Source organism: Rhinatrema bivittatum, chromosome 7 (genome assembly GCF_901001135.1).
Source record: "Rhinatrema bivittatum chromosome 7, aRhiBiv1.1, whole genome shotgun sequence".
Classification (NCBI taxonomy): Eukaryota; Metazoa; Chordata; class Amphibia; order Gymnophiona; family Rhinatrematidae; genus Rhinatrema; species Rhinatrema bivittatum.
In genome coordinates, this window is record NC_042621.1 from 68,005,993 (window position 1) to 68,028,895 (window position 22,903).

General features: G+C 46.2%; 1 protein-coding gene across 1 annotated transcript in view; it reads left to right on the forward strand.

Annotated features, from left to right (window-relative positions):
- Positions 1-22,903, forward strand: part of LONP2 (lon peptidase 2, peroxisomal) — a 241,528-nt gene that overhangs the window by 34,729 nt on the left and 183,896 nt on the right. The window contains exon 7 of the mRNA XM_029608478.1: positions 21,036-21,294. Within this exon, the coding sequence (XP_029464338.1) occupies positions 21,036-21,294 (259 nt within the window). The remainder of the gene's footprint in view (positions 1-21,035; positions 21,295-22,903) is intronic.

Genomic DNA, 22,903 nt, shown 5'->3' on the forward strand with positions numbered 1-22,903 from the left:
AGTCCTCACAAAACCTGACCACCGCCCCGCAGAGTTGAGTTCCTCTCTGTTTATTTTATTTCTGGTTAACTCTGTTATAAGACTGAAGAGAGGGACCCTTCGTGGACACTCCATCTGATGATGTCGCCCATGTGTTAGGACTATCATCCTGCTGTCCTTGGAGAACACTTGTTACAGGTAAGCAACTCTGCTGTTTGTGTTTTCTGCCTCTCCCATTGAATGTGCCAGCCTAGATCAATAGAGGCAAACGAGAGATGGGGATTGGAGAATGAGGGGGGGGGGGGGGGTGTTGGCCAGAAGAGGGAGTGGGAAGAGCAAGGTTGGAAAAATCCCGGTAGCCAGATCACCTTAGTGCTATATTGAGTTGATGGGCCAGTAGAGCGTTTTCCAAAGACTGTACTTCTCATCTAACCATAGAAAGTCTCTTAGCTACAGATTTAGATTGGGTGTACACATGTGCCCAAGATAACTGCGTAACCTCATTCATCAATTGGGTTCGTCTATATTCCTTTTTCCGCTTACAATGTGTAGCATGTGAAATTATAAGCCCCGTTGCCACTGCCTTTGAGCAGTCCCACACCTACTCAGGAGAGGCATCGATACCAGAGTTGATGTAAAAATATTCCTGTAACCACCTACCTAGGGATTTATAGAAACCATCTTTAAGTAAACTTTCATTAAGGCGCCAAAAGCATTGTCCACAATCCAAATCATGCAGAAGGATAGCCAGCCAAACTGGGGCATGGTTAGACCAGGTAGAATTACTGATATCTACCCCAGCCACCCGATTTTAATAGCAATTTATCAACAAGAAAATAGTCTGCATGAATAGGAGCTGTGAGGTGATGAAAAAAAAAAGTATAGACATGAGAAGGAGGGAACTTGTGTCTCCAGACATTAATGAGATTCCACTGGGACATTAGGGAAGGAGGGTATCATTCTTGCTCCTTGTAAAGAGGAAGAGATTTGGTGAGCATTGTCAAACTTGAGAGTATTAGTGAGATTGAAATCACCTCCCAAAATTAAAAACCCCTCAACATGAGAGATCAACGTATCAGCCAGCGCTTTCAAAAACATGCATTGATCAGCATTAGGGGAGTAAACATTTACTAAGGTAAATATATCTCTACCCGCCCTCAGCTTGAGCAAAATGAACCTTCCCTGAGGATCTGAAAGGCAAAAGTCTTTCGTGAATAAAAAAAATATTGGATATCAAAATTGCAACATCAGCATACTTAGCCCTATAGTGCTAGCTGCAAAAACACTCTGAGTAATCCTTGGGGTAAAGAAGACGCTTTTACCTTTCCTGTAAGTGAGTCCCTTGTAGAAAGACTATAGGGGCCTTTTGAATGTGTAACTTGTGTCACAAAAGCTGTCGAGTGAAGTTGTGGAGGCATAATACTATATCTCTGGCCCTGTTATCAGATCTGGGGCCTAGCGCTTGGTGAGTCCATTCAGTCTTGACCGCAGGAGTGAGGCCCCTGTCCATTGCGTTTCCCTACCTCCATATTGGAAAGTAAGTAGTGCAGATTTTAAGCGCTACTGCTCTAGTATTGTTGTAAGCAGCTATTTCAGGCACCCCCCCCCCCCCCCCAATCCACAGATTGCACCGCCGAGAGCAGTTCTCCAAATCTTCCAGCTTTTCCTCCAAAAGGGAGCATTCGGAGTACATCTGCTTTTGCTGCACCACTAGTGTTTTAATAGAGTTAACTTGACCCTCGACCTGAACGTCTAGCTCATCGACACGCACACTGACCAAGGCTAGATCTTCTGATATGGAGTCCAAAAGATCTTTCTTATGTTGTCGCATATCGGCCCGCAGCTCCATAAACCAACTTTTCCGTTCGTCTCGGGTTGGTAAGTCGGAAGCATCCATCGGGAATGCAGAATCGGGCTCCATAACCACCATGGCTGGGCCTCCTGGCTCAGCAGCGGCCTGCCCACTTTTGTCGCCGAGCGATTCAGAAGCATTCTTGCAGTAGGAAAACTGTTTTAAATCCGTGTTTTTTTGCTTGGACGCCCTTGAGAGGTAAGTAGTAGTACCAAGTTGTTCAAGGGCAACAAAAATTCAGCTTAAAGCACAGTTTTAAATTAAATTTAGTGATCATGGGTGGAGAGCTGCAAGATTATGTTGCCATCTTGGTGTGCTGCGGTAGAGCGCCCCCCTCTCTGTACCATTTCTAAGTCAGAACTGCACACAATACTCGAGATGGGGTCGCACCATGGAGCAATCCAAAGGCATTGTGATATTCTCTGTTTTATTCTCTATTCCTTTCCTAATAATCCCTAGTATTCTCTTTGCTTTCTTGGCTGCTCCTGCTGCAACGATAATGCCTAGATCCTTTTTCTGAGTGGTGACTCCTATTGTGGAACCTTGCATCGTGTAACCATAATTTTGATTACTCTTCCGTAAGTGCATCACTTATAGCCCGAGTTAATTGTTTAACTATAGAGAATAACTCATGAGAATTATTACCAGCCAAGTGAATTCTTTGGGCAATATATATATATTCAGCCCTAGTTGCTAAAACAAAATATATATATATATTTTTACCAACTAGGGCTGAATATTTAGAAAAGAGCTTCCTGTATTCAGTCAAATCAGATATTTTGTATTTATGCCTCCACCGTTCTCTGCACCTTAATATACACTGTGCGGCACATAAATCAGATGTATACCATGGTGCAAATGATAGGGTAGGTACCACCTTAACTAGGGTGGAACCTGGCTGCTGGCACTAGCATTTATAAAGCAGACAGAGCAGCTTTTAAACTAGGGCATAGGAGAAAGCAGACAGTCATTCAGAAGTGCATGGTTTGGAGGGAGGTATTGTCCAAGAATACTTGCAACACAGGGAAATTTAGAATATCCTGGTAGAGAAGTTGTGGTTAGGCTGAAGTAGCCCAGATGGATGTACCGTATTTTTTGGACTATAAGGCGCACCGGATTATAAGGCGCGGCTCAGAGCCTTTTTTTTAATCGGTTGCGCCGACCCTTTAAAACTACGGTACTTTTTTATTATCCCCCCAATGCCCCCGGGCGCAGCGACAGGCAGATTGGCAAGGCCAAGAAAAAGATCGCGTTTAAACGCGCTGATGCTCCTCCTCCTTCCTGCCTGTGCGTCCCCGGAAGTAAACGTTGCCGGAGCCGCATGGGCAGGAAGGAGGAGGAGCATCAGCGCGTGCAGAAGTGGAGCTGCACTTGCGTTTACGGGCCGCCGTGAATCTCAAGTCACAGCGGCCCGAGAAGAAGAGGAGGCCCGGTAGCAGGGCCACCGCAGAGCCCATCCTGCGGCGACCCGCGAAGAGGAGGCCTAGAGGTGAGAGAGAGGCTCTGTGTGTGTGTGAGAGAGACAGCATGTGACAGTGAGAGCCTGTGTGTGTGTGTGAGAGAGAAATGCATGTGAGAATGAGAACCTGTGTGTTTGAGGGAAGAAGATGGAGAGAAATTCATATATAAGGCGCACCGGATTATAAGGCGCACTTTCGATTTCTGAGAAAATCATAGGATTTTATGTGCGCCTTATAGTCCGAAAAATACGGTAAATAAAGAGCGCACAGATGTGAGTGACTCTTCTGCTAATAAGCAGACTGAATATAAAGACAAATAGAAATATACTTTAAAGTGCCTGCGGGTGAATGCAGAAGTCTGAATAGTAAGATTGGAGAGTTAGCGTACATGGTATTCTATGAGGGGATAAATATTTTAGGTATCATACAGATGTGGTGAAAGGAGGATAACCAATGGGACGCTGATATTAGGTAGCACCATGACAGGACAGGCAGAACTGGTGCAGAGCTGTCACTAGATGATAAGGAGGGCAGTCGAGCAGGCTAAAAGTCCTGCAGGAAACAGAATGCAGTCTGGATTAAGAGTATAGCAATAGGTATGTACTACTTTCCTGTTGGCCAAGATGAAGAAACAGATTGTGAAATGCTAGCAGGAATAAGAAAGGTGAATAAATGTGGTGACACAGTAATAGAAATCTTATTACCCCAGTATTGATTGGGTCAATGCCTCCTTGGGACATGCTAGAGAGGTTAAGTTCTTATTGCACCTGAATGTAACTTGCCTTGAGCTGCCAATGACTAGGTATGAGCTAAATACACAATAAACAAATAAATAAATAGGTGCCATAAATGACTCTGTCATGGAGGAGCTGGACCTAGAACTGACGAGAGGAGCAGCTATTTTAGATCGAGTCCTTGAACTCTGAGGAACCCGCCACCTTGTGCAATAGGTTTCTGCGGTGGGGCTGCTTAGCAATAACGATCATAATGCATTCAAATTTGACACAGTCATTAGAGGGAGGAAGTTAAGTGAAACTACTGCAGTAGCACACAAACTTTTTAAAAAGTGGAGCTTATGATAAAAAGAGGACATTAGAAAACAACTAAAAGGAGCAGTTGCAAAGGTTAAAAGTTTGCATGAGGTGGACATAATTCTAAAAAATACCATCTTGGACGTCCACTTATAGTGTGTCCCATGCATTAAGAAAGGTTGAAGGAAGAGCAAACGATTGCCAGCAGAGTTTAAAGGTGAGATGAAAGAGGCAAAAGGGGACATTTCAAAGAAATGGAAAGCAGACCCAAATGAGGAAAATAGGCAAGAGGATAAGTAGTGGCAAGTTAGATGTACAACAGTAATAAGAGGCCAAGAGAATTTAAGAAGATTGCTGGAGAGGCAAACACTATTAACATTTTCAATTACATTCAAAGCAAAAAGCCTGTGGGGGAGTTAACTAGATGACAGGGGCGGGGGGTAAAAAGTGCTGATGGAGAACAAGGAGATAGCAGAAAAATAAATATATCTATGTCCGAAACATTTTTGGATGGTGATGATTCTGAGCAGCTAAAGCGAATCTCTGTGATAATAGAGGATCAAACTGACAAATTAAAGCGTAACAAATCGTCAGGACTGAATAGAGAATGGTTATTTACCTTTTGAAATAACGCTAGAGCTAGGGGACACTCCATGTAACTTAAAAGGCAAATATAAACAAATTGAAGGAAGTATTATTTTTTTTTTTTCCCCTATAGTCAAGCGGTGGAATTTGTTGTCAGAGGATGTGGTCAAGGCAACCAAAAGAGTGGGGTTCAAAAGAGGGTTGGACGAGTTCTTGAAGGAAAAGTCCATTAACCATTTATTAGCCAAATAGACTTGAACACCAGCGCTTATCCCTGAGAGTGAGATACAAGAAATAGATCGATTATTGGGGTTCTTTTGAATAGCTGTGACCTGGACTGGCCACTGTCGGAGACAGGATGCTGGGCTTGATGGGCTTTAGTCAAACCCAGCATGGCATGTCTTATGTTCTTAATAGCATCTACCCAAGAAAAAACTTGAACATGAAATTGCAGACCTGATACTAGAAATCTGTAACCTATCATTTAAAATGGTCATCATACCTGAAGACTGGAGGGTGGCCAATATCACACTGATTTCTAAAAAGGGCTCCAGGGGTGATCTGGAGAAACTATAGACCATCGAGACGGTCTGTGCCGGGCAAAATAGCAGAAGCCATTTTTAAAAAAAAAATCACTGGTCATATAGATAGATGTGGATTAATGAGGAAGAATCAACATGGTTGTAGCAAAGGAAAGTCTTGCTTTACAAATCTTACGATTTTTTTTTGAAGGTGTAATTATCATGTAGATGAGGGTGAGCCAGTTGATATGGTGTGTGTTAATTTTCAGAAGGCATTTGACAAAGGCCTGCATGAGAGAAGACTCAAGAAATTCCAAAGTCCTGGGATAGGCGGCTGTGTTCTGTTGTGAATTGGTAACTGGTTAAAAGACGGGGAAACAGAGGATTGACGAAGTAGTCAGTTTTCAAATTGGAGAGGGGTCGTGAAGTACCACAGAGATCGGTACTGGGACCTGTGCTGTTTAATATCGTCATTAATGGTCTGGAAAAGGGAACACCAAGGGAGGTTGTCAAATCTGCAGATGACCCAACTTTTATTAAAAAAAAAACAGCAGTGAATAGTGAGGAATTGCGGAAGGACCTTGTGAGACTAGGAGACTATGCACCTTTTCAGCAAATGAAATTTAATGTGGAAAAGTGCAAAGTGATGCACATCAGATAAATAAATAGAGAAAAATATACACAACCTCAGGTACACAGTGCTAGCTCCCATTTAAGGGGTTGCCACCCAGGAAAAGGGCTTTGTTGACAGGACATTAACATTTTCACTTCAGTGTGTGGCTGAGGTAAAAAAAAAACCAAATAAAATTGTTAAGAATGATCCAAAAAGGAATGGATAACGCCTCTCGATCCATGGTGCGTGTGCCCAGTTCTACTCGCCCCATCTCAAAAAAGATCTAGTGTAACTAGAAAAGGTGCAGAGGAGGGCAACAAACATGATGAAGGGGATTGAACAGCTCCTCTATGATGAGAGGCTACGCAGGTTAGGGCCCTTGAGTTTGCAAAAGAGAGGGCTGATAGAAGTTGATAAAACCAGGAGTGGGGTGCAGCGGGTAACCATAGGACATTTATGTACTCTGAGATGCTGCTAAAGTGATGGGGCAGTTGACGAAACTAGCAACCAGCAGATTTGAAACAAATTGTAGAAAGTGCAAAACCGTGTAAAAGCTATGGAATCTGTTGCTAGAGGAACGTGGTCAAGATGACAAGCATAGCAGGGTTTAAGAGAGGTTTGGACAGCTTCCTGGAGGAAAAGTCCATATTAAGCAGGTAGGCTAGGAAAAGCCATCCTTATCCCTGGAAGTAGGAGGTATCTGCTGGGTACTTGTGATCTGTACTGGCATTGATCGGAGACAGGATGTGGGGCTTGATGGCCCTTGTTCTGACCCAGCACGGCATGATGTGTTTGTGTAACCTTTGCTCTGAATGAATGTAGTAGTAATTCTGACTTTACAAAGAAGTTCATTACATTGGCCATTATAAAAAGGCACTTTGGTTTCCGCATTCAAAAGACTTCAGGACACATACGGGCCGATGCAGTATGGTGTGCTCGACCGATCGCACCGTTAGCCCCAGTTTGCCCGTGCGTTTTCGACGTGCTATTTTTACCCCTTATACAGTAAGGGGTAATAGTGTGTGGAAAACGCGCGGCCTACCCCTCTCCCCTCCCCCCCCTGAAAGTAATAGCGCCCGCAACATGCAAATGCATGTTGATAAGCCTATCAGAAAGCGATAAGCGATCCAGAAAGTAAAATGTGCAGCCAAGCCACACCTTTTATTCTCAGAAATTAACTCCTGCCGGCACTGGGAAAGTGTACAGAAAAGCAGAAAAAACGGCTTTTCTGTATACTCTCTGACTTAATATCATGGCGAGATTAAGTCGGAGGCCCCAAAAATAAAAAAATAAAAAAATCAGCTCGCGGGTTGGAAGATGGACGCTCAATTTTGCCGGCGTCCGTTTTCCGAACCCGTAGCTGTTAGCGGGTTCGACAACCGAAGCCGGTAAAATTAAGCATCTGCTGTCAAACCCGCTGACAGCCGCCGCTTCTGCCAATAAGTAGGCGCTAGGGACGCGCTAGGGACCCTAAGTGCCTCCTTATTAGCGTGGGCCCTCATTTGAATACTAAATCGCGCGCCCGGGAGAGCGGGCGCTCGCCTCGGAGCGCCGGCTCTCCCGCGCATTTTACTGTATCGGCCCGATAGTCGGGAACTTGCACTCTTGACTTGGGTCACTTGCCAAGCATTCTTGCAAACTCTCCCTGTTTTAACGTGGCCGGTCGTAATGTCCCGTATGAAACGGGGAGGATGGACCTGCCCATCCCAAGGGCTGAACACAGAACCTCTTGCATGGGCAAAGTTGCTTACCTGTGATAGTGAAGGCCCCTGCGTGCAGACTGTATGAAGCACTTTTTCTTCCCTCGTATTTTGTTTTTAAATTAAACTTTGCATCAACAGAAGACACTGCTCTTCCCTTCCGTGTGAATAAGGAAAGAGCAGGAAATGGCTTTCCAAAACAAACAACCGTGCCCATTTAATAGGACCGGTGAAAGTTCTGTTAGCGGCTAAAAGTTCATTTTCTCTATGAAGATGCAAGTTCACCTTGCCCATATTTAATTTTGAACAAATAATGGGAACACATTGCAACCCTGTGGATTAGATGATGCCTAAACATTGTGCTGAACATGCCTGCGAATTCCGTCTTGGACTGGGGAAGGGAATGAAAACCTCCTGACCTAAGAGGACAGCCGAGCTGATCAGGGAGTGTTATTCACACTCCTCCTCACCTCTCCAGTTATAATTTGCCTATTAGAGCTTCTGGCAGCCTTGGGAGGAGCTGCTGTAGGTAATGCAGGAGGGTTGGGTTGGTTTTAACAGTCCTCCCAGGACCAGACAGTATTGCTTGTGTGTTGTGTCTGCCCTGCAATTTGGTTGCCCGTTTCACTTAAGAAAATGGATGGTAAAGGCAGAGGAAGGTCTGCATTTAATTGCTCGTCTGGTACATAGGTGTGTGTGTGTGTGTTCTGTTTAATTAGCTATTGGCCTATATAATCAACCTTTTTTTTTTTTTTTTTAGTTTAGATATGTGTGCAGGGAGGAAGATCCTTAGCAGTATTTCTTTAATCCATCAGAGCAGGTCATTTGTATAGAAAACCTTATGGGGTTAATTTTCATTTGCCTATCTTAGTGCAAAGTTCACTGGTGGTTTTGTACCTGCAGATGTCCGTAAACGGGAAAGAAAACTATGCTTGGCAGAGAGCTCGGCAGACTCTGCACCTCCTTGTCCTTTGGATGTTGGAAAGTGCGTGGCCGGGGGAGTGGGAGACGGAGAAGAATGCCTGTTGGTTTAAAAAAAATCATTGCTCCGTACATTGGGAACCCGGTGCATGTACATTTGTTGTGGATAATCGGAAACGCCAAATGGCTGAGTCTGCATGGGTAACTCTGCTCCCCCGACCTAACCATTCTCTCCAGGAATAATATATATTTTAATTTTGTTTATTTATTTATTTGGATTTTTTTATATACCGAGGTATAGCGAACTGCCTTCACTCCGGTTTACATGATAACAACATAATACATACATTTAACTAAGACCTTAAGTAACATTCTAACCGGGATTATATATGAACACGATAAACATTAATAGAACTGTTAACTCTGTTAACTGTTAACATTAACTGTTAATGAGATGTCCTCATCCTGGACCTCTCGAGACAAACAACATATTCCATAGTTTACAACAAACGCCCTTGAATTATAAATGGTAGTGCTTAGAAGATTCATCCAATCCATCTGGGGAGGGAAAAAAATAAACCCCTCTATCCCATCCTCATTTAAGCTTAGGCTGTAAATAAATAGAGACTTTTTAACCTTCCTGAGCCTACCTGGTTTATGGACAGGGAACTTGCTCAAATCCCTTTTTCGGTCGGCTATGCCAGATGCCATGACCACATAGCTCACACAATGCCAGAGAGATCATGAAGGAGCGCAGTGGTTCGAGCAGCGGGCTACGACCCAGGGGAGCCAGGCTTCGAATCTCGCTCTCACTCCTTGGGACCCTGGGCAAGTCACTTAACCCTCAGTTACAAAGTTAGATTGGAAGCCCTGTGGGGATAAGGAAATGCCTACAGTACCTGAATGTAATCCGCTTTGATGTACACTTTGAAGTGCCGAAAAGCCAAATATCTACCTTATAAATGGCCTGTGACCGACGGCCCGCAAATGCGCAGTAGAGCGCAGCTCTACTGCGCATGTGCGGGCAAGGATGTCGATCAGAAAAAAAAATGGCGGTGGGGCCGCAGGAGCGGGAGGAGAAGCAGCGGCGCCGCGCGCGCGCGCGGTGCCGCTGCTTCTCCTCCCCAGATCTGCCGGCAGATCTCGGGGGGGGGGGGGTGGCACCCCCGCGCCCCCCCCCCCCCCCCGAGATCTGCCGGCAGGAGCGGGAGGAGTTAATGGAGCCGGGTGAGGGTTGCGGGAAGTCGCGCTTACGGCGCCGGGAGGAAATGGAGGTGGGTGAAGGGAGGGAGAGGGGGACTGAGTGAGTGGGAGGGAGGGAGGGAGAGGGGGACTGAGTGAGTGGGAGGGAGGGAGAGGGGGGACTGAGTGGGAGGGAGTGAGGGAGAGGGGGGACTGAGTGAGAGGAGAGGGAGGGTGGAGAGGAGTGGGTGGGGGAGGGGGGTGGTGAAGAGTGAGGGGAGAGAGAATGAGGGGGAGGTGAGAGACAGAGGGATGTAGCCCGTTTTAACGGGCTTTACGGCTTGTACAAATATAAATAAATGGAGGAAAATCCAATTTGAGCAAGCTTCCTGCAAGAATCAACAATTTCACTCCCTGCCCTAAAATATTTATCTCCTGAATTTGTCTACACTGTTCAGTGGCTCTAACGGCGTGCAATGTTTTGTTTTGTGACGAGCATTGAACAAAAGCTGATTTCTGTTGGCTAACAAAATTGGCATGTGGCTAGTCCCACCGCCTCTAACCCAAATACACCCCTCTTATTGCGGGGTTGGCAGATGCAGATCCGTTGTACAACAAAATGGTGCCAGCCAACTCTGAGGCTGCGCCGTTTTGTTCACATCAAACTCGGGTGCCGGTCTTGAGGCCAGCTGGCACCATTTTTATAGAGGGAGCCTGTGAGGCCCTAGCTGGCTTCACTCAGCCCAGCCTGAGGAGACTTCTAGCCTGGGTATTGGCTGGATCCTATTAATTCTCTGCCCAGGATTTCAGGACTACATTTCCCAGCAGCCTTGCCCTTCCTGTCCATGTGACTTTGCAGTCCCTTAGCCAACGTGCATTCAATTTTTCCTTTCCCCATTAAATTGGTGTTCTGCGTAGATATCCCTTCAGAGCTCCTCCTATCGACTGGAGTTTATAGTTGTCCTGTCTCTTCGGGTTGCTTTAGCTTATGAGAAGTTCCTGCTTAATCTCATAACCTTATGAGCCATTGAATTGTACTACCTCTCACCTTCTGATTGTCCATCAAACCCCACTCAACCCCTTGCTCTTCATACCACTATTGGACTGCCTTTTATGATTGTTTCCTGGTAAATGTCATCTTTCGCTCCTTCTGTTCTGGCTGAGAAAGAGAGTATTGACTCCTGCAAGCTGCTCAAGAAATGTGTGACTGCCATGTTAGCCCACTTGAATGTATAGAAATAAAGATGAACACCCCCCCCCCCACACACATATAAGGTGATACCTTTTTATAGAACTAACTCCAGTGAAAAGGCATCACCTTATATGTTTGTTTATTTTTTTACCTTTATTTCCATGCACTCAGGTGGACGAACACGGCGGTCTCACTACTTTTATTGTGAAAGCTGTAATTGACTTCCCTCCTAGATACTGGAATCTCTTCTTCTTCGATTGTCAGTCTGCACATCTGTTAAGAAACTGCGTTTTTTTTTAACAGTTTTACCACGAGCGAGGCAGTGTAACTCATCGAGGTCCGTGTTTCCTAATTGGTGCCTCTTCAGCCCTGATCAGGTGTGCCATGGAAAAGTCACACCACTGCCTGATGCTCAGCTCTCAGCATCTCGAGACACCAGTGGCGGCTCTTTAAACCTGTAGAAGCGCCTTTCTGAGAACATGTGTAATCATGCACGCCTCTTCTTAGCTCCAACATAAACCCTAGGGTATGGTAATTAATGGGTATATGCAGCGCACGGATAGCTGGGTCCTGCCCAGCAGCCTCTCATCCCCTTCCTGAGCCACCTTCCGGCCTCTTTCTTATCCCCAGAGGTGAGAGAGGGAGAGCATGCACCAAGCACTGGATGGGACTCACTCTGTTGGGAGCAGCAGCTGTGGTGGTGGAGGAGCTCCGGCAGCCATGGGAACTTAACTGAGCCGGCTGCCTGCATCACACAGAATTTTCCCCTTCTCCTGCACTTGTATATAAAGGGAGCTGGTCCATCGTGACGTGCACTACCCTCTCTCAATTTGTCTTATGTTTTGGACACACAAGTCCTCTTCATGTCTGCACTGCTTGCTTGGTGGAGTTTGATGTGTCACACGGTTTTGTTAATGTAGGCGTGCCTTGGGCTTGAAAAAGTTAGGAAGCACTGATTTGGCCAGTAATAATCACAAACTCAACCACTTGGGAAGTGTAATTCTCTCACTGTTTGTAACCACATGCTCTGCACTGTGCTGTTGCATTTATAAAATAGCTCCCCTTCCTGCTATGTCCCCTCCCATAAAGCAAGATTGCTCATGTCTTCTTTGGTACAGTCTTGGCTGGACATTTTTATTATTTTCTAGCTTTTTGGTTGGTGGCATTTCACTCCCTTGTATCCTACAGCTAGTGGCCATCCAAAAATGAGGGAGAAGGGTCTTTTCCTCCTATAGCATTCTCTCCTTTAGCCTTGCATCTGTGCTCAATTCAGACAAGGAAGGAACAATTAAGGTTTATATTTTTTTGTAGGGTGGAAGGGGGTTATACTTTAAAGAGGGTTATTTAAAAAAAAAATAAACCATGCACTTGCAGACTTTAGCCCAAATTTTCTAAGGTACACATTGCTCCAGAACAAGCGCACACACATGTATAGAAGGTTATACCTTTTACCCAGCTGTTATAACTTTCTGCAAGTACATTTATGCACTTACATTCACAAATCATTAATATGCATACGTGAAAGGGTATACCCAAGAAAACCTCAGAATACCTTAAGGAACCAGATCCAGATGTGTGGTCTGGTCCACCTTTTGCACAGATTACAGTGAATCCTGGTCCAGGAGGAGACCCATTGGAAAGTTGTATTTCTGGCCAGGCACGGGAAGGGAACAGAAGGCCCCGGAGTAACAGGGGTAATGCAGGAAAGGCTCAGACCGAGAGACTGTAAGTTGCTATATTGCTTTCTTTCTTTGTAAGCTGCTAAGATATGCAGAGTGTTCTTTCTGCTGTGACTTAATAAAATTCCTGAATATTCTGCTAGAGCCCAGCCTGCATCTATTCTCTGGCCACTCTGACTGCACTCGGTGCCAAATATGGTGTCTGTCTGGGGATTTTTGAGCTAAGCTTGCACAGCCAGAAACCCATGCCAAAGAGAACTTTTTTTTCCCCCTTTTTCCTGTTTCTGGGCTCCAGTGGCTGCCTGGGAGAAGGATTTAAAACAGCCTAAGGAGAATAGCTCCAGCTGCAGCGAGGGAATTAATAGTAAGTCAGTGCAGAGCAGGCAGGCTTTATTTATTTAATTTAAATATAGGGGAAAGGCTTTTTGCATAGGTGCTTAGGAACAGCGCAGAACCTTTCATGGAGTCATGGGGTGGCCAGGATTAATAAGCCAACATGGAGTGGGTAATGTAAAGCTGGCAGAAAGGCCAGCAGCAGCTTGCATGATGGGGTGGCCAGAAGCTAATTGAAACACATCTGGCAAATTTGCTTATAGGCAATCCGGAAGCATTTCTTGCGCTACTTACGCGAGGGCGCAGATTTGTTCGCGCAACCCGGCACGAACAAATCTACGCCCGATTTTATAACATGCGCGGTTTTTTTGGGTCCCTGCCACCTTTACCTCCCTTCCCCTATCTAACCCACCCCCCAGTCCTAACTAAATTTCCCCCTCCCCCACCTTATTTCGTGGAGTTACACCTGCCTCTGGCAGGCGTAACTTGTGCGCGCCGCTGGCACCCTGCCACTTATTCGAAGTCCCGGGACCTACGTGCGTCCCGGGACTTGCTCGGCGCGCATAGGGGGAGCTTGGGACAGGTTTTCGGGGGGTTACATGCGTATCTTACACGCATGCCCCTTTGAATGTCTGCCCCTTAGAGAATAACCACTGCTATTACTAGCATAAATAACATGGGATCTTCTTAGTGTTTGGGTAATTGCCAGGTTCTTGTGGCCTGGATTGGCCTCTGTTGGAAACAGGACGCTGGGCTTGATGGACCCTTGGTCTGACCCAGCATGGCAATTTCTATTTAGTTTAGACTTTGACTGCTGTTTTTACACTATTTCATTTGTTAGCCTCATTTACCTTTATTGTGCATCACATTGGTTTGCCTTGATAAAGATTTGCAGTTAATCAAGTATGAACTAAACAAAACTAAAGGAAGGGTCACCTATGCAGAAGTCAAGACCGCCATCCTAGAAAGGGCAGGATGTACTTCAGAAACCTGACAAAAGTTCCGGTGGGGGGCGTGATACTGCCTGGAAAAAGTCCCTGAAACCTATTCCACAGACTGAAAGATGCCAGATGGAAATGGCTGCAGCCTGAGACAAAGAATGGCCTCTAGGTAGCCAACCAGGTGCTTCTGGGTTTCTGGTCGGACTCAACTGGCCCATGCAGAATTGAGTCTGTCAGCACACCGGGCTTACCTTAGAGCGTTAGAAGTGGCAGACGCCTTCACCAGGCCCAACTGATACCTGTCATGGTGCGGAGGATGGAAAGGCAGCCCACACTGGCTCCACGGTGCAGTAATGAACGCGGAGCAGCAATGGGCCTCTGGGGACATTTCAGGGTCTATGCCCAGCACACAGGCCACACCCTCTCTTGCTTACTTCAACTGTGGAAGGAGAGGTCACCTGGCCAGAGACTGTAGATTTGATCTAAGTGAAGCAATGGATGTCAATATAGTGACACAGCCGACACTAGAGACTAAGGTTCAAGTGGACAAAGGAAAGTCTCCTAAGTATGGTCGATCCTCAGTGCAAAAGAACAAGGAGGGACTGATACAACCCAGTAATAAGGCTGTAGATATCCCCTTCTGTTGCCTTTGTATGGATAGTGGACATGCTGCCCATATGGAAAAGAAGAAGAGAGGAACAGGGACAGTTTAAACAGGAACCCCCCTCATGGGCGTGCTCCTACTGTAAGACAGAGCACTACACGGTCAAAGAGTGCCATTAGCATGAAGGCATAGTGTGGGAGTGTAAGCTAGTGGAACAGCGCAAGAAAGAACAGGCTCTGGAGGGAGGCCCCCAGAACAAAAAAAAAAACCAAAAAGTGGGAGCAAGAATGGGTGAACACTTTCGCAAAACTTCAAAGCTGTAACTTGGTGGATTTCCCACATCAAGAGCTCAGATGGAGCTGGATGAAGATACCCATCCAATCCCTGGTAAAATCGGGGTGTAGTAAGACACTTGTTCGTAAGGATATCGGTGAGAAGAAGGCGACTCTGATATGTGTATATGGCGACAGACAGTAGTAGCCCCACCAATCAGATCCTGCTGTGACAACCACAGCAGGACAAACCATTATAGCAATGGAGGCACTGCTTGAGCTTCTCTATCCGGTGATTTTAGGGCATGATTGTCTCCAATTTAAAATCCTATGGAGTGGGGTTATGGGCAGTCAAGCCAGAATGGAACAGCAAATGCCGCACGAACCCTGGAGCAGTTTCCCCCAAATGACTTGGGGGGGGGGGGGTGTCGGAGGGGGGAAACCTTAAAGGGGTTAAGCAGCCCCAGCATAGGACGGGACATGAAGAGAGAAACAGGGGTCTTCTTAGGCATATACCCTTAGTAAGGGCAAGCATTCAACCTAAGAAGTTTGAGCTGAGGGGAAGGATATGTGAAGGAGTATACACAAGAAAATGCCAGAATACCTTAAGGGATAGGACCCAGAAATCTGGCCTAGTCCACCTTAAGCCCAGACAACAGGGAATCTTAGTATGGGAGGAGGCCCCTGAGAAGATGTCTGTCTAGCCAGGCCCAGGAGGGAAAAGGAGGCCCCAGGGAAGCAGGAGGAACCTTGGGAAAGGCTCAGACCGAGAGACTGTAAGTTGCTATATTGCTTTCTTTGTTTGTAAGCTGCAAAGATATAGAGAGAGTGTTCTTTCTGTTGTGACTTGATAAAGTTCCTGAGTAGTCAGCCATAGCCCAGCCTGCGTCTGTTCTCTGGCCATTCTGACTGCACTCAGTGCCACAGCATGTAAATGCTTTCCCTGCCCTCCCTGCCTCTACTCCCAGGAGCAGCTCTTGCTAGCATAGGTGAATATTCTGCATACTTTTACACCCATGAGACACTAATTGATTTTCCAAGTGAAAAATTGCTTTGAAAATCTACCCCAAATGCATTTACGCTCGTGCCAGTTAAATAACCGTTACTGCTGGGGCCGGTTTAATTGGAAGCGAAATGTTCAGAGGCAGCAGAGCATCGATCAGTCTGGTGTATTTCAGATATATATGTATTGGGTCAGGCTGCAAGCAGTAAGTAAAAGAAATACTTTTGCTTCCAGTTTGTGGACACTTGGAGGACAGGTTTGGGAAGGGACTTGGCCGGAGAATTAAGTAGCGGCCCAGCCAGATTGCTCTGCTTGAAAATTCTCTCCCCCCCGCCACGGACAAGCTAAATGCTCGCACATCCTTTTAGCCGGATAAGGAGGCTGCCCTCCCGGGAATAAGATTAGGAGGGTGGCAGAAAACAAGCCTGCACGTTGTGATTTCCAAATGCAGACCTGGCCTGTTGCAGAACTGCCCGCCCAGTGCACGGATAAACGTTTGTGCATATGTGTTGGTGGGTACCTTTTACCTGGACTGAATGAAAGCATTCCCGGAGGGGGGGAGGGGGGGGGTTGCTGAGAGGTGAGTTTGGACTTAGATGCTAGATGCGTGCTTCAGGATTTCCAAAAGTATTCACGTAAACTTACCTCAAAAGTTTTCCTTGCATGTGTAGTCACGTTTGGATAAATTTAGTGGGATAATTTTAAACAATGATTTCTGGGCGGCAGCTCCGCTTTGAACACTGGTGTAACTTGCCTGCGTATTTGCTTCCTAATTTCAGGCTGTTACAGATTTACCCTGCAGTGATTTTCCTCCAGATAAAGTAGATGCAACGTTGCATGCTTTTGTAGACGGTCGTGCAAGGAGATCAGCCATGTCGCTTCTCTGCAGAACATTGCCTACAAGGCCTGGGGGGGGAACAAAAGTAGGTGCTCATTTTGGAACGGTGAAAATTGCTCCCTTAATGTCTGTATAATTTTTTATTTAGTAAATGTATATATTGCATAATCCAGAGAAAGCTGTGGGAAAACGTTTACAAAAATTTGCACGTTCAAAAATAATTGATAATGGCCAACCCCCCCCCCCCCTTTTTAAATGTTTTTAATATATTTTGTGTAAGAACCCATGCTGTGCAGGAAGATTTGGAACCTCCTTTATTTTCAGTTTCAAAACAAATTCCAAGTATATAGACCTTGTTTAAGATAGATATTGGTACATACATGTACTCATTACAGAGAGATTTCTCAAATGAAACAGAAGTTATTTCAAAACAGTGCCCAACCTCAAAATTATAAGTAAGTTAGGGGAGGCAGAAAGGGAGCAGCGTAAAAAGCATTTTTTTTTTTTTAATATTAAAGAAAAAGACCGCATACAGCGAGTACTGCTTGACTCATCTTAACTATCTAGAGCTGGGCTGGTAACAGGAGCTATTCGGGATCTTGCCTCCAAAAATGCTCTGAGCTGGTCTGGTTCACAGAAAACCTATTGAAGATTCAGGTACCTAATCGAGCATTTACAAGGGTATTTTAATCTATAGCTTGCCCCCAACCGAAGGACCGCTGAACGCATCAGTAAAAGACTTGAGTTGCCTTTATAACATCGGGCTATATCCATGTAGGTTTCCCATGAAAGGGTAATTGCCTATTTCTCAGCATCTGATTGTGTTCAGAAAGGAAAGCAGAGATCATCAATAATGTTTTTCTTTGGGAAATTTCAGTTTCCAAGGAAGTTTCCAAAATATTTGTTAAGTCCAGAGTCATTGAAGCAGTGCCCTCTGGTTCCCTTCCTTCTAGTCGGGGTTGCGTTCACAATTACCGGGATAGCATCTTCGGGTACTTTTAATACTTGGTGCATGTACGTCTTGAAAAGCTCCAGTGGGGAGATTAACCTTAGTACAAGGAAACTGAGCACTCTAAATTGTGTGCCCTGAGTGCATTCTCCACACCACCTAGCCTTTTATTCACATTTTTTTCAGAGGTAATAATCTTATGTTGAATATTCTCTGTTGTCTCAATTCTTTTTTTTCTAGTTCCTCTGATTTTTTGCTATAAGTTGTAATAAGATTATTAGGGATGTGAATCAGGATTCAGACGATTGAAAATATCGTACGATATTTTCAAAATCATCAGAAATTGGGGGCTCCCCCAAAAGGATAGGAAAACCCCCTGAAATTGTTCGTGGGGGTTCTCTTATTTTGGGGGAGGGCGGGAAAATCGGCACACAAAAATAACCCCTAAACCCACCCCGACCCTTTAAAACTAATCCCTTAGCTTCCCCCACCCTCCCGACCCCCTCCCCCCAAAAAAACATTTTACAGGTACCTGGTGGTCCAGTGGGGGTCCCGGGAGCAATCTCCCGCTCCCGGGCAGTCGGCTGCCACTAATCAAAATGGCGCCGATGGCCTTTGCCCTTACCATGTGACAGGGTATCCGTGCCACTGGCCAGCCCCTGTCACATGGTAGGAGCACTGGATGGCCTGCGCCATTAAAAATGGGGCCTGTGCCATTAAAAATGGGGCAGGCCATCCAGTGCTCCTACCATGTGACAGGGGCTGGCCAGTGGCACGGATACCCTGTCACATGGTAAGGGCAAAGGCCATCGGCGCCATTTTGATTAGTGGCAGCCGACGGCTCGGGAACGGGAGATTGCTCCCGGGACCCCCACTGGACCACCAGGTACCTGTAAAAAGCTTTTTTTGGGGGGGTCGGGAGGGTGGGGGAAGCTAAGGGATTAGTTTTAAAGGGTCGGGGTGGGATTTTGTTTATCGGCTCGGGCGCAGCCGATAAACAAAACTGCGATCGGGCCGGATGAAAAAAACACCACGATGTGAACCGGAATCCGAACCGATTCCGGTTCCGATTCACATCTCTATTAATTATTACCGTCTTATCCCTTGTATCTAAGGTCACTTGCGATAAAGTTTGAAGAGATTTCTCTGTCGACTTTAAAGCCAGCCATATTCCTTCCAATGTTGCATTTTCCCCCCCTTGAAGTTGCTGAGCCTGCCAGCAGAGCTCTAGGTGGTGTTCTCCCTCCTCCAAGTTACTGCTCCCCTCATGCACCGTACCTTGGCGTTTCGCTGCCATTAATCCCAGTTGTTCTGAGGAAATGTCCGAAACCAAATCCTCCGTCGGTCTTCCGGGGATCCCCTCTACCGTTCGGGCAGCTCCGGGACTTGCCTCCTGGCCGGCGGGTGCTCCTTTGCTTCGAACCACTGTCAAAGGGGGTCCCTCCCTAACTCCAGGGCACTCAAGGCTGCGCCGATGTTTGTCGGGGGGGGGGGGGCGGGGGAGCCGGCCTCCTCGGCTCACCGGGGCTAAGAGTAGTGTCGGGGGTCTGGGAGGAGAATGCTTGCTCTCGCGTTACTCCTCCAGCGACCTGGATCTCTGGTGTAGACGCCGTCGCACCCGCGAAGAAGCCTTCAATTCGGGGCTGGGAAGCACCTGTCGGGGGCGAATCAGTCACCCCTCTCAGTCTCCCCTTTCTTTTGGTGTGCAGCATAACTTACAGAAGAAATATCGAAAAAGTAATCGCCTCTTGAACAGCGTCTTTCGCGGTCTACTCGCTGGCGGCCATCTTGCCCTGGAACCTCTTAAACAATGGTGAGGATGTGGGTGAAGAATCACCAGGGAGGCTTTTTTTGCCTATATGTGCCGGAGTCTCAGCGGGCCGATGTAATAAAGCGCGCCGACCTCAGGGTGGGTCTTAACCCCTGTTCTGGTGCACATTTTCCTACATTTTTCCATGCAGAATTAACCCAGCTATTTAACACGGTTTGTTTTTTTTTGCGTGGTAAAACTCCTGCTATAATGTGAGTGAAAGCCCACACTAGATTGGTGCATGCGAAGCCGCCCTTAATATGGCTTTGTGTTCTGGGGGTAGATGGTCTCACTATTCTCAAACAAGTTGATAAAAAGGATTAAAAGCATGCATTTCATAGTTCACATTTTGCAATGGAGAGGCATAAAATTGTTGAATGTTTTTCACATGTGGCTTATGTGGCACCATTACACTCTATTTATGTATACTTCTCATTTTGTGGGTTAAAACTGAGTCCTTGTGCTGCTGCTCTTTGGTATTACTATATATGTGTTGATAGGTTAACTTGCTTTCTGCTTTTGTACCTCTTTCATACAAGTAGAGTAAATAACAAATGTGTTGCATACAGAGCACACCCTCTCCCTGCAAACTCACGCTCGCCAAGGTACCTGACACCCCAAGTGGACTTTAATGCTGCTTTTTCTTCACCTCAAAATAAAAAATATAGATGTAATGTATTGCCTGATTTCCCAAGGGGTGTGCTGTGCCCGCCACTTGTGCAGATTACTTGATGTACCTCATAGGGATTGGGTAAATTTGCATGTGTGTTTTTGTGACTCAGTCATAGCTTCAGGACCTGGGCTCACTGGTTGTGCAGTTGATTGCCATCTTTCTGATCTCGGCATGAGCTTTTCTCCTCCTGTACGAAGCATTCATGGTCCCGTGGAACATTTTTTCCCCGGAGTAGGAAATTTTAAAGCGGCACTGCTTAACTTGCCGACTTGAAAGGACTGTGTGCAGCGATACTCACTCACTGGGGTTGTATGAGGATCGCAGCCAGGTTTCAGGATATGCAAATGAATCTGCTTTCATAGCCCAGACGTATGCAGATATGTCCGATGAATATTCATGGTGGCCTTGGGGTCCGAAAGGGGGGGATATCTGTGCCCAGTGTCTGAGGGAGGTATGTTTTAAGGGTGCTCTGTGCCAGAACCTAAAAGTACTAGCCAACCCCTAGAAGCTTGTGCCTCTCTTGGAAGAGGGAGCATTAAGTTACTGGCACCCATTCCTACTCAAACTTCTTAGTTGCATCTTCTAAAATTGCTTTATTTTTATTTATTTTTTTTGTGCATTACAATGCATGATTTCACGTAGCTAACTTTTGTTAATATATTGCTTTAACCCAAGTGTGAATGGTCCTTACCTGCCTTGTTGGCATGCGGTTTTTATTGGTCATTTTTGGACAGCATATAAAATGTCTTGAAATAGTTGTCTATATTTTTTAATGCATGTTCATGGCTCAAGGCACATTTACTGATTTTTTTTTTTTTTAATCCCTACAAGATAAGATGCAGTGTCTATCGTTCTCATGCTGTCAATTCTTTCCCTTTTTGTTTTGTTTCTGTCCAGACCGCCTGGATATTCGGGCAGCCAGAGTTCTTCTGGATAACGATCATTATGCCATGGAGAAACTGAAAAAGAGAGTTTTGGAGTACTTGGCTGTCAGGCAGCTGAAGAGCAACCTGAAGGGGCCCATCCTGTGCTTTGTTGGCCCTCCCGGAGTGGGTAAAACCAGCGTGGGGAGATCCGTCGCCAAGACCCTGGGCAGGGAGTTCTACCGGATCGCCCTAGGCGGTGTGTGCGATCAGTCTGACATCCGGGGCCACAGGTACAGGAGAGAAGCGCCAGTGCCTTCAGTGTCTCGCATGTCCCTTCTGATCCTTTCTGCTCTCATCCTGTACCTTAGGTTTTTTTCCTCATTTTCTTGCCGTTTTGGTGATCTCGGGTTGGCTCGGTTTCACAGGCAGTAAGGGGGGGGGGGGGGGCGGAGCCTGCTTTCGTAGCATTCTGAACCGAATGGTAAGGAATTGCCCTCCGTGCTGCACGAAGCTGTGCCGCTGTGGTTCTTTCCGGGCCGGTGGCTTTACGTAGTGCCAGACCGGGACTTGAAAGAGCTGCTTTTAAAATTGTTCACAGTAAATTGAGAAACGCAGCTCCCTCCCTTATTTTTTTTTTTTCCAGGGATTTCAAAAGGCACCACAGACTGACCCAGGGAGCTGGAGCAGTGCTGTGCTGATTGCCTAATTACCATTGCCTAGCTTGAGGCTAAGAGGAAGGGAAGGTGACCTGCTCAAAGCTCCCAATGAAAAGTAGGCTAATTGCTTTTCTGTAAAGTTGGAAGCTGTGCTGGGCATATACAGGGCTTGCTGTGGAGGGGGAAGAGAATGGACATCAGCAAATAACCTTTTTTTAATTTTTATGATGGCTCGCATGCTCATGGCTGAGATTATGTGGATTATTATTATTTTTATTTATTCCACAATGGATGGTTGATGCATTTGCAAGAAAGGGAATGGAATGGATGTGCTTAGTGTAGCGACTTGATCAGGGCCCCCTGTTTCTAGTTTCTTCATTTTCTGCAGCTATAAGATTTCTTCTCTTGAGATCGGAATTAGTACATAAAAAAAATGAAGCCAGGGAGGAAGCGTCTGAGGTGGTGGATGACAGTGAGAGGCTCCTGCTGTTACTTTTTTTTTTTTTCTCTTTCCTCCCCAAATGAAAAATTTGATGGAAAACAGCTGACATGGCAGACAAAGCCCGCCGGCAACCTGTGGGACGTGTACTTTGCCAGAAAAGATGGGCCGACTTGCTGATTTCTACAGGGAGATTAGTCATGTGGGAATGAGTTGGCCTCCGCTTTTCGGGGTGCACTTGCAGGGGCCACCCCTATAGGTAGGGGACATAGAAACCTGTGGGTATGAAAGTGCACCCCCTAAAAGAAATCAAAACACTGATGAACAATCCGTTTTTCAAACGATCCGCAACTAATTTAAAATGTGATGCTGCCGGGGACACGAACAGCAAGTCGGATGCTATTTACCCCTTCGGCTCGCTGAGGTAGAACGAAGAGCGAGCGAGGCGCTCTGGAAGATTGGAGGGAGGTTAAATTCCTTCGCGGTGGAGGAATTTGAGACGGACGGAAGTGTTTTATCTGAGAAAACGAGCGGCCTTGAGAACAGACTGTGCAGGTGCAACCTGTGAATTTTTGGAATTCCAGAATGACTCAAGGGCCCAAATACGAAGCTGCTTGTCTCTGCACTACTGAAAAAAAAATCGTTTGTGAGCTGGAGAGGCTGCCCCTGTACTCGAGCTGCAGCACATGGGTCTCTGGAGTTCATCAAAAACAACCCAGCACTTGGGGTGGTTTTTTGGTGAACTTGAGCGCATAAATTCCAGGATGAAGAGGAACGTGAGAAGAGCCCGACGGAACAGGAGAG